Source organism: Oxyura jamaicensis, chromosome 2, assembly GCF_011077185.1.
Source record: "Oxyura jamaicensis isolate SHBP4307 breed ruddy duck chromosome 2, BPBGC_Ojam_1.0, whole genome shotgun sequence".
In the NCBI taxonomy this organism is placed as follows: Eukaryota; Metazoa; Chordata; class Aves; order Anseriformes; family Anatidae; genus Oxyura; species Oxyura jamaicensis.
This window is the reverse complement of record NC_048894.1, coordinates 60788088-60802012: the sequence shown is the minus strand read 5'-3', so window position 1 is coordinate 60802012 and position 13925 is coordinate 60788088. Positions and strand designations below refer to the sequence as shown.

At 38.4% G+C, this 13925-nt stretch overlaps 1 protein-coding gene across 1 annotated transcript in view; it reads right to left on the bottom strand.

Moving 5' to 3' along the window:
• ITGA9 (integrin subunit alpha 9) overlaps positions 1 to 13925 on the bottom strand; it is a 225542-nt gene that overhangs the window by 35039 nt on the left and 176578 nt on the right. Inside the window, exon 23 of the mRNA XM_035317295.1 lies at positions 12029 to 12136. Within this exon, the coding sequence (XP_035173186.1) occupies positions 12029 to 12136 (108 nt within the window). The remainder of the gene's footprint in view (positions 1 to 12028; positions 12137 to 13925) is intronic.

The window sequence follows — 13925 nt, the reverse complement described above, 5'->3', positions numbered from 1 at the left end:
AAGGACTACTGACAAAACGATCTTTCCTGGACCTAGGATGTAACATTTCACAGAAATAACAGAAGGGGGCTTTCAGAGAAGTGCAGGGGACATGGAAAGAGATGTTTATTCCCTTTGCACCCCATACACAGTAGTCTCAGGGAAAAATCAACATCCAACCCCTAACGCAAACAAACAGCAACAAAAATGGGGTCAGGGGAACAGGGAATGATGAGAGATTGTCCTAAATCCTGCACTGAGACTCCAGCCTGGGGAATAAAAACTGTGGCCCAAACAGGAGCCTCCCTGCTGCCTCCCATGGAGGGACTTCCAAGGAGCCATGTTGGAGCAGCCTCTGCTGGAGCTTGTTTCATTTCTTTTTCCAGAAAGCACTCACCCATTTTAAAACCTGTATAAAATTATTTGCAGCCCAGCACACTGGCAATACAGTCCTATCTCCAACATCAAGAACAAAAGCAAAATTTTCCCACATAAGAGTTTACTGACAATTGTTTCTTTTTACCAGCTTCTCCTTGTGTAAAGTCATTCTAATTCTCTAGGAAGAACTTGTCATATGCTGGAAAAGAAAATCCCTAATGTCAGTGCTTCATATGTATTATCTTTTTCTAGCTTTACTTCAAGCCCCAAAGTACTTTTGTTACGCTGCTCAGCCCCAAGGTAAAGGGAAACATGAGAGAATAGCAGAGGGATAAAATGTACACCCGTCATACAGAGCTCACTTGCATTCTTGAACATCCATGGATGCCAGAATATTCATCTGCAGTTTTCAAAGAGGGAGAAGTTATTTTGGGTGCTGCCTTCTTTCAACACCTAATCAGGCCTGATTCCAGCTGTGGTGATTTTTAAGAAGAGATTTATCTACAAACTCATCCAAAATCTAAGGAATTTAAAACCACTATTCAATCAGAGACATACATATGCATGTATTCTCTTATTCTATTCAACATGTGCATATACATGCAACATGCTTAAACATGAAGAGAGAAAAGTCTGAGGATTGCCTTGCACAACAGATCTCTAAAGGTTACCATAACTCTGCAATAGCTAGCATTATTTCTAATCTGTCATCGTGTAGAAAAGTAGACCATCTCTTGTGCTACCTATCCTACCCATCAATAACCACACATTCAGACAAGTCAGTCTCCAGCTTTATTAATTTACTGGACCTCACTGTCCCATTAAAGGGCCCATTGACATGACTGAGAGACAAAATTTAAATATTACAGCCTACATAATGGGTTGCTCTGCCAATTTTTTGTTGTCAGCACAAACCACTAAGCTTCTCAGAGACAAGACGTAACCACTAGAGAAAGCATGTGGATTACTTCATGCTTTAAGAACGCTGTATCTGCCAGAAGGAATTAATTCCCATAGGGCTTCTTCAGTGGATGCCGAATATTTGAGAAGTCTTGCAGAGCAGGGGCAAACCTGTAACATAGCAATGATTTTTAACCATATCAGCTTATTCCGCACTTAAAAGAAAGTGATGGGAGGACATTTCAGAGTGAAAGTTGTATGTAAAACATGTCAGGTATATTCCACATGCATTGCATCCTTAAGGATATTTAATAGGACTGGACAAATGTTGGATTTGTTAGGTAACACAAGTATCATCCTCTGACTTTTCCTGCACATGCATGGATTTATGGGTTGGGCTTGGTGCTACAGCAAGGTAGTACCAGTGCAAGGAGGACAATCACCATGTCTCTTCCAGAGAACACAGAGAGTAGCCTAGCATCAATGCAATACTGCCTGTATTTCTAATCCAGGTCAGATATAGGTTTATTGGGTTTGGGGTTTATAGGAGAAATAATATATTTGTAGCCTCAGTACATTCGCTTTCTCCTATCAGCTCTGTCCCCCACATTAAGGGGACACGTAACATCCTTTCTTCTCATCTGTAGCTACTCTCTAGACTTTATCTCAAACTGTTGAACATGCATCAAAGATGAACCGGCGGCCCCCCCCCCCCCTTTTTTTTTTTTCCTAACATCCTGTATCCTACACAAGATGGCAATCTAGGAGAGGGAATTGAAATACAGTTTCCAAACATTGGACTGGAAAGGTCAGCTGAGGACCAGGCACAGAAAAGTGGAAATCGGCAGTTGGTATGAGGTTAAGTATGTGCATACGATAGAAGTCCCTTGGAGGAATGAGACTGAAAAATGATAGGAAAGTATCTGCCGCTCCCAATGAAGCATTAAGTACAATCTCCCTGCTATGTTGCTGCATATAAGAAGCTGAGCACTAATCCCATATTTAATGTTTGGCATTTTACAAGATAAACAGGCAAGCAAATGTCTTCAGTCCATTCCTTATAGACAGCATTAGATTCCTACTAATGCAAAGGAATTCATTATAGTATTAAAACTTAAAATTTCCAGGCTTTTCCAGTAAGCCTGATTCCCCTCTTGAGCTAAATCATCATCAGTTATTAGTGAGAGTCTGGAAGCCAAGAAAACTAAGCTGATACAAAACAAGTAAGAAGGTAAAATCCAGCGGTGAGGGCATGTGATGAGACCAAACCCACCTTTGGACATGGAAAAAGCACGAGGCCAAGTTCAGGGAAAACATCATGAGACACAAGATACTTGGAACAGCAGATTTAGCTGCAGAAAACATGACCAAGGGCTGAACGCAAGTCAGTTGTTTCACAAAATTGTTAGCATTGTTCAACTCTGAAATGGATGCCTTTCTCATCAGCCTTGGAGTATGCTGGCTCCAAAGGACAGTTTGGCTGTAGTCTTATTGAAATTGTTGCCAAATAGTTTCTACATATTTCTTCTTTTTTTTTTTTGAAACTTGTTTTAAATGTACGTATGCCTAATCAGTGGTTCAAGTTTGCAAATTGGATAATAAATAACAGATCCTCTTCTATTTGGCTTTCTTGCTAACCATAGTGCATTCACCCTAATATCGGAGAAAACATCTAAGTGTGTCCTGATTCAAAGGCACTGATCCACCCGGTAGCAGGTGAATGCAACAGAGATGAATTGATAGGCATGGCAATCTCACATGTCACACACACTGAGGAAAAAAAGAGCTCTGACAAGAAATTCCAGACAAGGTCAGACTTTCAACAGTAGACAAATAAGTTATGTAAATATGTTATCTGAGTACTTGCTCCACATGCCAAAAATGTTTAATATTCACAGATAATGAAATATGTTTGATTCAGAACAGTTTTGTTGATTCTGACAACAAATTTAAGAGCCAACTTAACAACAGAGATTTTTTTTTATTTTTATTTTTTTAAGTTAACCCATTTTACTCAACAGTTGAAAGATTTTGACTGAAAATAGCAATTCTGGTAAGGAAAAGCAGTACTCCACAGATTCATCCAACAGGGAAGCAAACATGGCCATGAGGAAATTCAAAAAAGCAAAGTAGAGATGTTAAAGCATTAAATTATGATAGAGAAGCACCCCACCATAGCTCTGATTCCTGCTCCTTCAGCTGGAAGGGGAACACCAGAAGCACATTTGGCCGAAATCTGTGCTAACCTGTCAGCAACTCTTGCAGATGTACTTTTGATACACTTAACAGTGTAGCTTAATTAAAGAGCTGGGTTAGATCAGCATAATCCTGCAGCGCTTACCATCACCAGACAGGCACTGGCCCTGCAACCACATTGTATTTAGTGGCACTGCATAGAAGCACTACTTTCAAGGGCTAACGGTATGTACACGGGTTAGTAAGAAGAGCATATTTTTCTGATTTGAAGTACCTGACTTGCAAGACAGTGGTTTCTCTCCTGGACAGAGAGCATCACCACATGAACACAGTGGGAAGAAAAACTGAGCACTTGTATCTGTGCTTTCCACGGAAAGTTCAGGCATAAGAATTAACACCTTACATGGAAACTAAAGTGACAATTTACCTTTAACATGTGCTCCTTATGATGTATAAGCCTTTAACAGCTGAAACACAGGAGTCTCTGACATGTACAATCCCTCTCCCTATTATGAACTACTTAATCAACACGAGGCATCAAAATACATCTCAAGGTATACCATACCTGTTTTTAAAAAGCCTCTGAGATCCCTTGGCGTTCAGCGCTCTTTTAGCTAGGTTTCAGCTACATTCAGTGTTAATATTAGGATGAAAAGCTCTGAAGAGCAAGCAGATAAATACATGCCCTGCAGGGCTTGAACAATTTGGATGGGCATTTCACCATGGCAGATATTTGAATGCATTAGAAAGATATATAAAATCAGTCACCCCAGGTCACTCCAGAGGCAGTGGAGAGAAAGTGGAACCTCCAGTGAATAGTCTTGTTGATCTATGGTAGACACCTTAAGGTTAAACGAGTCACCCTCATTAAAAGAACAGGTATTTTAAGTTATGTAAATGTTCTTTTTTTCCAGGACATCCTCAGAGTTCTCATCTCTCCAAGGAATGGTTTATTGATACTTTGATGCTATCTGGTACCTTGTTCAAGACTGGAAGGCAGCAGAGACATCCAACACAACATGCTTATTCCCACTCAGGCACATAATCCATGAGAGAAACTCTCCTTTCATCTTTCATCTTTCTCCATTGGGAGATTTTATACACACAAATAACATTGTTTTCAACTCTTTCTTAGTTTCCAAATTATCATTTTAACCAAGTATCTTGTATGTTATTTATAAAAGAAAAAGGCTAGCTTATGATTCAGCATTTAAGGCAGGCATGTATGTTAAAACAATTAATCAGTCAGCTCTTTCCTGAGTTTCCCCCTTCATTGTTTTTTGGCAGGAACAACTTCACCCATTGGAAAATGGTGAAAGGATGCAACTCTCATATTCATTCAAAAATTAAAATTAAATTAAATTACATTAAATTTTAAAAATGTTGACTCATCTTCTCTCATTCAGTAGTTCCTTCGCAAGGGAATTCTCTGTCTAGGAAGCTTAAAAAAAGCCTACTGCATATTTTTTTCTATACCTCAGCAAAACTTTTGATTACAGTGCTATCTACCAAACCTCCTGCTTCCTTTGTGAATCCTCTTAAGAGCTGGTATATATACCCTGTTCACTTGGTAAGGCTTTTTTCTTTACCTGAAATTCACTTGTATAAAAAGACAACTCAGACAACTTTCTCAAAACTGGAATTTCATATGGAATTTCCAAGACTGGAATTTCAAACTGGAGTTTCATGAAAATGGGAGCTATGGACTTTACTTCTGTATAGCAATCAAATGGTTCCAGTAAAGCAAATGTCATATTTTTTTTTTCCACTTTGGATTTACTTTAAGGTCCTAGCTCAGGAAATAATTTTATAGCCAGGCACCCTTTCCTGTATAACAATATCTTAAATGAGAACTAAGTTCCCCTTCACTGAAAGAGCTTCAGTTTATCACACTGACATGACAGGAAGATGCTTATGAGAGCTCATTCTGAGCCGCTTCGGGCTCCCATTTCCCATGCCTAGAGGTTACCATGCTGTGCTGGAACATGTTGTATGTTCTTGCTTCTCTTTGCAGTCATGCCAGGGCACAACAGATGCACCAGTTTCTCCTGCAAGTGACAGCTCCCAGGCAAAGCCTGATTCGATTGCTATCACACAGATGCTCTGCATGGGTGGTGGTGGGGAACCACCTTCAACTACCTACGCAAAATGTTTTGGAACAGTCATTTAAAGAAGCAATTAAAGTGAAGGAGGCAGGAAGGTCACCAAGTTTTGTACAATACACTCCCTGGAATGAATAATTTCCTGCAGCAATCTAGCTATGCCTTTTAAATACAGTGCCAAAATATGTGTATGTGACTGTGAGTATAGTATTCACCAAAATGAAGAGACCACAGGGGGGATGACTAATACAAAGGGCTAAAATAATTATTGCTGTAAACCCAAAACGTTCCTACACAAACATGGTATTAATGGTGGCACCCAGCAGCAGCATAAATAACTGATGGAACAACATTTTGTTCCATAAAGTACTATCACCAAATGTTTGTATCTTCACATGCTGGGACTGTGTATATATGCTTTCAGAGCCAAGACCTGAAACTTCAAAAGACACAAACTAAACAATTTTAAACTGGCTGCCAACAAACAAGGGGTTTTCTATATCAAGATAAACACAAAGGTTTGCCTCAGTAGGTGGAGCGTGCATTAGTGAGCGTGAGAATCTCATGAGGTACTTCAAAGAGCACTCACACACAGCTACCACTTCAGAGAGCTCTGGCAGTCTCCCTTTGTATACAGTGTTAAACATCAGCAGTGCAGTTGCCAAAGCATCATATTCTTATGCTGGAGTATAGCAACCTACAGATAATAAGCAGGCAGAAATTACATTTAAGGTTTTAAAAGTGCAAAGAACTCTCAAAGATACAACTGAATAAAAACCACAAGCAGCCTGGGATTTTTCACAAGACAGCAAGCTCTAACTCTTCTCTTGCACATTTTCCTGCTCCTCACAGATGTTACTGTGCAAATGGCAGGAAGAACAATGACATGAGTGCTACACAAAACTGGCCTTAAAAATGTAACCTGTCATCAGCCACGAAGGACTTGAGGCTCTGCAACTGACTCCATTTTAGTTTTTCAACATTCACATGAATAAAATCATGTTTATTTCAAGAGTTTTCCTTATTGAACATGACAGGCTATGCTACAGTCCCATGCTCAGGCAGCCATTAACTTCAAAGACAACTTGCAAAGTGATTTTTTTTCAGTTCCTCCAAGTTTCTGAATTTCCAGCCCAGCTTTTACTGATACCCAGTTTCCATAAAGGCACCATCCAGGTCTCACCTGCTCAGACAGAAGGAGTGGAAAAGTATGAAATGAATATGCCAAGCATAATAGGACAACTGGTAGACATTTGTTTGTCCTTCCACTCTTTCCTTTGGTCTCTAACCAAGGAGTGAGGAGAACACTGGGCCAGGAGCGAGGGACTTGAGATAACTGGCACTCTCAAGGTGAGCAGAAGCAAGACTCACAAGACCAAAGTTTAACCCATTTCTTTCTGGAGATAAATATCAAAGTCTTAGTGGAAACTCAAGGAGAATAGAGTTATTTATTTTTTATATTGTCAGCAGAGACAGGCAGATACTTTTACAAAGTTACTTCTATGCCTACCTCTCTCCATTCATTACTTGAGTAATACAACACTGTAATTAAAAATATTCCATTACTAGCAATTACTACAACAGTAATTATTACACTTAAATATCAAAAGTTACATGCTGGGAGTGACTTTCTCATCAGAAAACTGAAGACAGTATTTCTTTTCTTCTCCCTTTTTTTCTCAGAATTTCCCTTTATGTCATCATCCAGACTTCAAACTCTTTGAAGAGAATGACCTTCAATGTGTACATCTCAGTTTCTAACAAGATTCCTATCTCAGTAATGTTAACATGTTTTTTTCATATCCTCCTCGTTGATTCATCTAAACAGGCTCACAAAATCAGTGCTTTCTGGCCTGCATGATGCTTAGAACATAGAAGAGTTCAGTTGGAAGGGACCTACAAAGATCTGGTCCAACTGCCTGACCTCTTTAGGGCTAACCAAATGTTAAAGCATGTTATTGAGGGCATTGTTCAGACACCTCTTGAACAACGACAGGCACAGGGCATCAACCACCTCTCTAGAAAGCCTGTTCCAGTGTTTGACCACTCTTCCAGTGTTTGACCAATCTTCCTTTATATCTAGCCTGAACCTACCCAGCGCAGCTTTGTGCCATTTCCTCATGCCTTGTCATCGGCGACCAGGGAACAGAGACCAGCACTTCCTTCTGCACTTCACCTCCTCTGGACATTGTAGAGAGGAGGGAGGTCTCCTCTCAGCCTTCTCTTCTCCAGTCTACACGTGTCATGTCCTCATAGGACATGCCTTCCAGCCCTCTTACCAGCTTTGTTGCCCTCCTCTGGACACTTTCAAGGACCTTAACATCCTTGTTGTATTGTGCCCAGAGTTACACACAGTATTCAAGGCGAGGCCACACCAATGCCAAATACAGCAGGAGAATGCTTGCAGTAGCAGCTAGCTTCTTCCAAAAAACATGAGTGCACGGGGCCCTTGTTACCAGAATTAAAGCTGCACAATGTGAACCATGACAATTATCTGAACAACTTGTCAGCCCTGCAGAGCGTGGTTCCTCCAGAGGAGGGGTGAAGATCATCTGCTTGCATTGCAGCTGGCTGCTGGTCTAAACAAATTATGTCTCCAGTTGTTGGTCCCTTGTTCCTCATAATTGTGTTCACCTTAGCTGGAAATAAAATAAGTGGGAATGCAACAATCCTATCCAGTTTCATAAAGCCAGCATTGGAGCAACCCAGGATTTATTGCTGATATATCAACAGTTTCAGGAATTACTCTGGTTAATTTGGTAGGAACTCCCATAGTGATTTTTTTTCTGGATGCCCCGGAAAGCAGCTTCTTGGCTGGCAAATCAAGTAGTGCTTCCCTTGCCCTCCAAATTCACTGGATACCCAAAGGAAATTATTAATCTTTGAGTTCAAATCAAAACACAGACAAGTATAATGAGCCTTGTTTTCCTTTGAGGAAAAACAGATAATCAATGGCTTGAAGAGCAGAGAATCTGCATTTCTGTTAACACTATCTCTCCTGTACTCTAGGTGAAGCTTTAAGTGTCATCACCTGTACTGTGACAATCCTAACACTTTAACCAACAAGCTCAGGTATTTCATTAATTATGTTTTTAACCTGCCTTAAAACTTCTCCAAGAGAGCAAATACAAAAATACATAAAAGCAGTTTGTCTTACTGGCTTCCAAAATATAATCTACCACTGCAGACTTTGACAAATACTATACAAAATCAATGTCAATGGTGAAATTTCCTAGTTAAATTCACTTGCAAAATTTCTAACATTTCCATCTTGTTTAAAATTTCTGATAGGGGGGACATTCAATTGTTAAGTCTCTAGTTTTCTTTCAATTATCAATTTTCTTCTATTTCTGGCTTTTACTATTGACTTGTTTCCTTTATTTTATGGGGGTTTTGTGCTGCATAAACTCCCTAGACCCCCTTGAAAAAGAGTCTGAACATCTCTAAAGCGGAGCTCCAGATGTCAAAATATCTTTGTGACCTGAATTCCTCTGACGAAAATCTTAAAGCAGTTTCTGCAAGAAAGCAAAAGCTTAGAGCAACAGGAACAGAGGAAGCATGAGGGCTGTCATTTCCTCCAAGAACAGCAAGGTAGTAATTCGTATTAACACCTCCCAGAGATGCAGAGCATTCCAGCAGGCCACATGTGACTTTCTTCCTTTTATTATTTTTTGGGACTGAATGAAAGATTGGATCAGTCAACATAATATGAAGGAATTAGCGCCTGGCACTATCTTGTGTGGTTTATGCATATTTGAGACACAAACTCATACTTACTATGCTTCAAGAAGACAAAAAGAGAAAAAAAAAAGGAAAAAAAAAAAAAGCATAATGTCACCAAATCTCAAATGCTGTATCAACAGTTTAAGTTATAGATAAATGACAATTCCTGCTCTGCTGTTTTACTGACAGCTACTCTGAAAGGTCCAGTAACTCTGACACCTAGGCCAGCTGCAGAAATATGTAATTACAGAACCCTTTGTGCTGTCTGAAAGGACACTATCACCTTTACTACAGCCTGGTTTCTCATAATTGCAAAGGAAACAAAAGCTTGAAATCTTTAATGAATAGGCATATAAAAATGCTTTTGAAAAATATCTGTTCAAATTCATTTTCCAAAGGTCATTCAAATCTGCAGCTTTTAGTTTTGATTTTTTGTTGTTGTTGCTTAAGTATATTTAGTATAAGAAAGCATAAAAAAAAATTGCATGATATTAATTTTCTTTTCAGTCAATAAATCTTAGTGGGAGAGAGGCAAGAGGGAAGGGCAGGATGCTTTTCTTGTTACAATACCAGGACACAGGAGACATGGGTTCAGTGCCCATCTCTGACACAAATTTCCTCTGTGACCTAAGGCAAACTATTTGGTTTTTCAATTATTTATCTGTAAAGCAGGGATAGCCAATAACACAGACAGGATTTGCTTGGATAACATTTATGGACATGTCAGAGGTGCTCAGGAAATCATGTATTAGACTCCTACTGACCATATATTCCAAAGCAGTGGTTGAAATAACACAGTGTACACCAGTGTTTCATGAAGATACATAAAGCCACGCTTGCCTAATACTACCCTTCAGCCTGCAAGGCAAATAAGTCTCACAACAGTAGGTGGAAATTTCGACAAATACAATTCAAAAAGTTCAAATACAATTCAACAGTTGTTGCAGAAAAAGGATGCAAATCCTACAAGCATTTATTAGCATGGTACCTGATGCCACACTGACCAGCTGGACCTCCTCTTATAAGCCATAGCATGCAACAATAGCAATAAAAAACATGAAGCTCTTTTACAAGTTAAATGCAAGATTTATGTTTTTTTTTTTTTTTTTTTTTTGTTTTTTTTCTCTAACAGCTATTCAAAACTATATAGATCATCCTAACCTTGTCAGCGCAACTTGGGGTCTTGACTAGAAACAATGAAAATTGTTTGGAAATTAGCCCTTGTATACCCTGTGGGTAGCATACAGCTAATTTAATCATGCAAAACAGGTGTCTTGTCTAAGACAATTTGCCCTGATTTCTAGAAGAATCAGCATCAAAAAGCAATCAATGCCTAGAAGGAATTAATCACACCCTCAATTAGACAGGCTGAATTTGCTATCCCTCTCTCTTGGCTGTACAGGAGAGCATAGGATGGGTGACTCAAGAGGAGACAGAGTCCAGGCAGAGAAAATCTGTTAAGGAGACTCCCACCTCTCTGGTGGGGTTGTGAGCACATGACATGTGAGTACAGACACGTGTTCATGCAGCATACACAGATGGGACAAGACAAGGATATTGGTCAGGATTCTTTGACAGGCAACGTGTCAAAAGGAATGGATTTCCACATATATGGCTGGACTAAATAAAACACTGAAATGCAATGTCATGAGAAAAAGAGACATAGGCTGGAGTATTATTTCAGTCTAGCTGGAGAATCAACTGCCTATAGAATACTGGTTCCTCATCCAATATCCTAAATCTGCTTCTGTCTCGAGTCCCCATCTGTGATCAATATATATACCATACCTATCAGTAGCACAGATCTTGGAAACCTGCTCAGAAAGGTCTTACTGGATCTATATTCATATTAATTCACTTACACAGTTACCTGTGTATGAGGGCAAGTAATACCTTTCAGCCAAAAGGCTAGAAAAGTAGCTAACCACAAAGAAAGTATAATATATCTATTCAAGTAAACAATGAGCTGATGGAAGGAGCTGGTTTTGTCGCATAAAAACAGATTACTCTGAAATTCAGCAATAAATTTACCTCAAGAGTGAGGTTTCCTTCTTTGGCCACCACAGTATAAATGATGGCATTTTAGTGGTTTAACAAAAGCTTTGAAAGTAATAAATAAATATTAAAAATGAAATCTAAGAATGTGTCTACCACAAATTATTTTGGTTTTCTTTGTAGTTGACACAAAATCATCTTCTGAAAAACATTATGTTGAAAGAATAAATTCCTCTGTTGCTTACATTGGTTAAAAGAACAGTCAGAGAGAGTAAATTATAAGACAGAATATAGGAAAATATACACTGATAATGCATGCAGATCTAGCCAGTGTTTTTGAAGATGACCCTAAAAAAAAAAGGGAACATAAGTAGGCCTGGTAACACATTCTGCTCATATATCACATGCACCACTCGATCAGAGTGGACTCAGAGTAAGACTCAATCCTCTTTGGAGGCATGACTCTGGGAAGTATTCTCCACATTTCCTTCAGAATTAGCCTGATCCAGTTTTACACATCGTAGGACACACAACCAGCTGCTTGTCCTAGGTGAGAAGGAGCAGTTGACAGCTTGAAGAGATCAGCTGCTTGTGATGATCTGGCCAAAGCTACAAAGAACCTTTTATTGTCTCAAAATAAATTCAAGAAATAACCCAATTAATCGACTCATCTAGTTCTGCTGGACATTTTTGGTTTCAGTCATTAATAGGTCTCAGCATATTTCTGGGCTCAATGCACATTGTAAAATACTCACCATCATCTGCTGAACATGAAATATTTCAGCTCCAGTAGCAGAAAGGCGATTTGGAAATGAAATGTCAAGAAAAGCACCAGGCAGAGTGCTTGGTCCAGCATTGTAAACCTATAAAAAAATGTGCATATAAGCATATTAAAAACAAACAAACAAACAAACAAACAAACAAAAAACAAACACATATATGACTACTCAAAGATGGAAAAAAATGTACAAGCAGAGCTGGGAGAATAGGTAAATTCTCAAATTTCAAATCCTATGCCAGCTTTTCAATCTTTTCAGAAAAAAATCTTCTTCTGTAAGTACTAAGATGAAGTCGAATGTTTAATTTATCTAAAAGTCTTTAACCACAGTTCATGTATCAAGTGAGTTTTGCAGGATAATTACCAGTCATCAATACAAATAGCATATGACAGAGACATTGCAAGTACTCTTTGAGTGTTTTAGTAACACCGTCCAGAAGACTGTAAAAAACACTGCTGTCTCTACCAACATTCTCATTTCCATCTGTTAACCACTGCTTTATGTTCTGCATGTGTTTTATTATGGACCAGAACCCAAAGTAATGATGACTGTAACTAGTGGACTGTGGGTTTGCTGAACTGAGTTGCAAGGAAACGCATGCGAACAACTTCCATTCAAGATCTGGGGTTTTCAATTAAATTAAACTCTTAATGGAAAACTTTGGCTTTCTATCAAATCCCCCACAACGTTTCAACAAAGCTCAAAGAATTTCCAGTCCACCACTGAAAAGTATCCAGTGAAAATGCCAAAATTTGTGGATTTTTGCTAAAGCGAAAAAAAAAATCCATGGAAATCTGTCTATGAAAATAAGTTTTTATGTCTATCTACATTTTTATTTTTTTTTTTAATCAGGAAAAATATTTCCTGGTGGTTTCTAACAACACATGTATAAGTGCATCCAGTAAAAGCATTAAGCCTATTAGAATATTTACCTACACTGAGATAGTACCGTCAAAAAATGTAGCAATCAGTGCTTCAATTGTGTAAAGTACTGATATTAAAAACAACATTCATTCTTCAAACACTGCTTATATTTGAAGAAATGCCTGACTGATAAAGAGAATCAGTTCACAATGCCAAATCCTTACAAAAACCCTGAGGCTCCAGGCAGGGGGAGCAATCCCACTACAACACAGTATGATAAAAGCTGCATGAAATACAAATATAATGTTTCATGTGAGACATTTAAAAAATCTTGATTATCTCACTGAGATCAGATATAAGACTTTTCAGTGCACATCTTGTTACCCCAAGAAATGACTCATACATCTCTTTCCTTATTAACATTAGACATGCTATAGATTTTCACGTATAAAAAAACTATAAAGTATTTTTGTATTTTTGTAAATAATCTTTTTTTTTTTTGGTTAAGAAACTATTACTTTTCTCCATCTGGAGGAGATTAGTAAGTGACAGGCAAATCATTAAAAACAATTAAGCATTTATACAAACCATGCTTTGCTCATTATGAAAGTCTACCCTTTCTGACACACACAGATATGAGGTTTATCATGTTACTAGAGAGCAGATCTGTGACTTCTTACAGCATAATTTTCTACTTCTATATGGAAAATAATTTTATTAATATTACAGTTTACAAGTGTGTGCGTGATACACAAGAGGATGGGGGACGACAAATGGTGGCTCTGCCAATACCTTCCTTACCTGTTATCACTTTGTTTTATTGAAAATAATAATCTAATTAAAGCATCAGTACATCTGTTCTTTATCTGCTTCTAACTACTAACTGGCTGGGGAAGACCTATAAAACCTCAAGAATGAAATCAGAATCACAAGAATTAATAGCCTGGTTCACAAAAAGCTTTAATGTCCTGAAATCCTGTTTTCACTCCTTTTCAGTAAATAGCTAAGG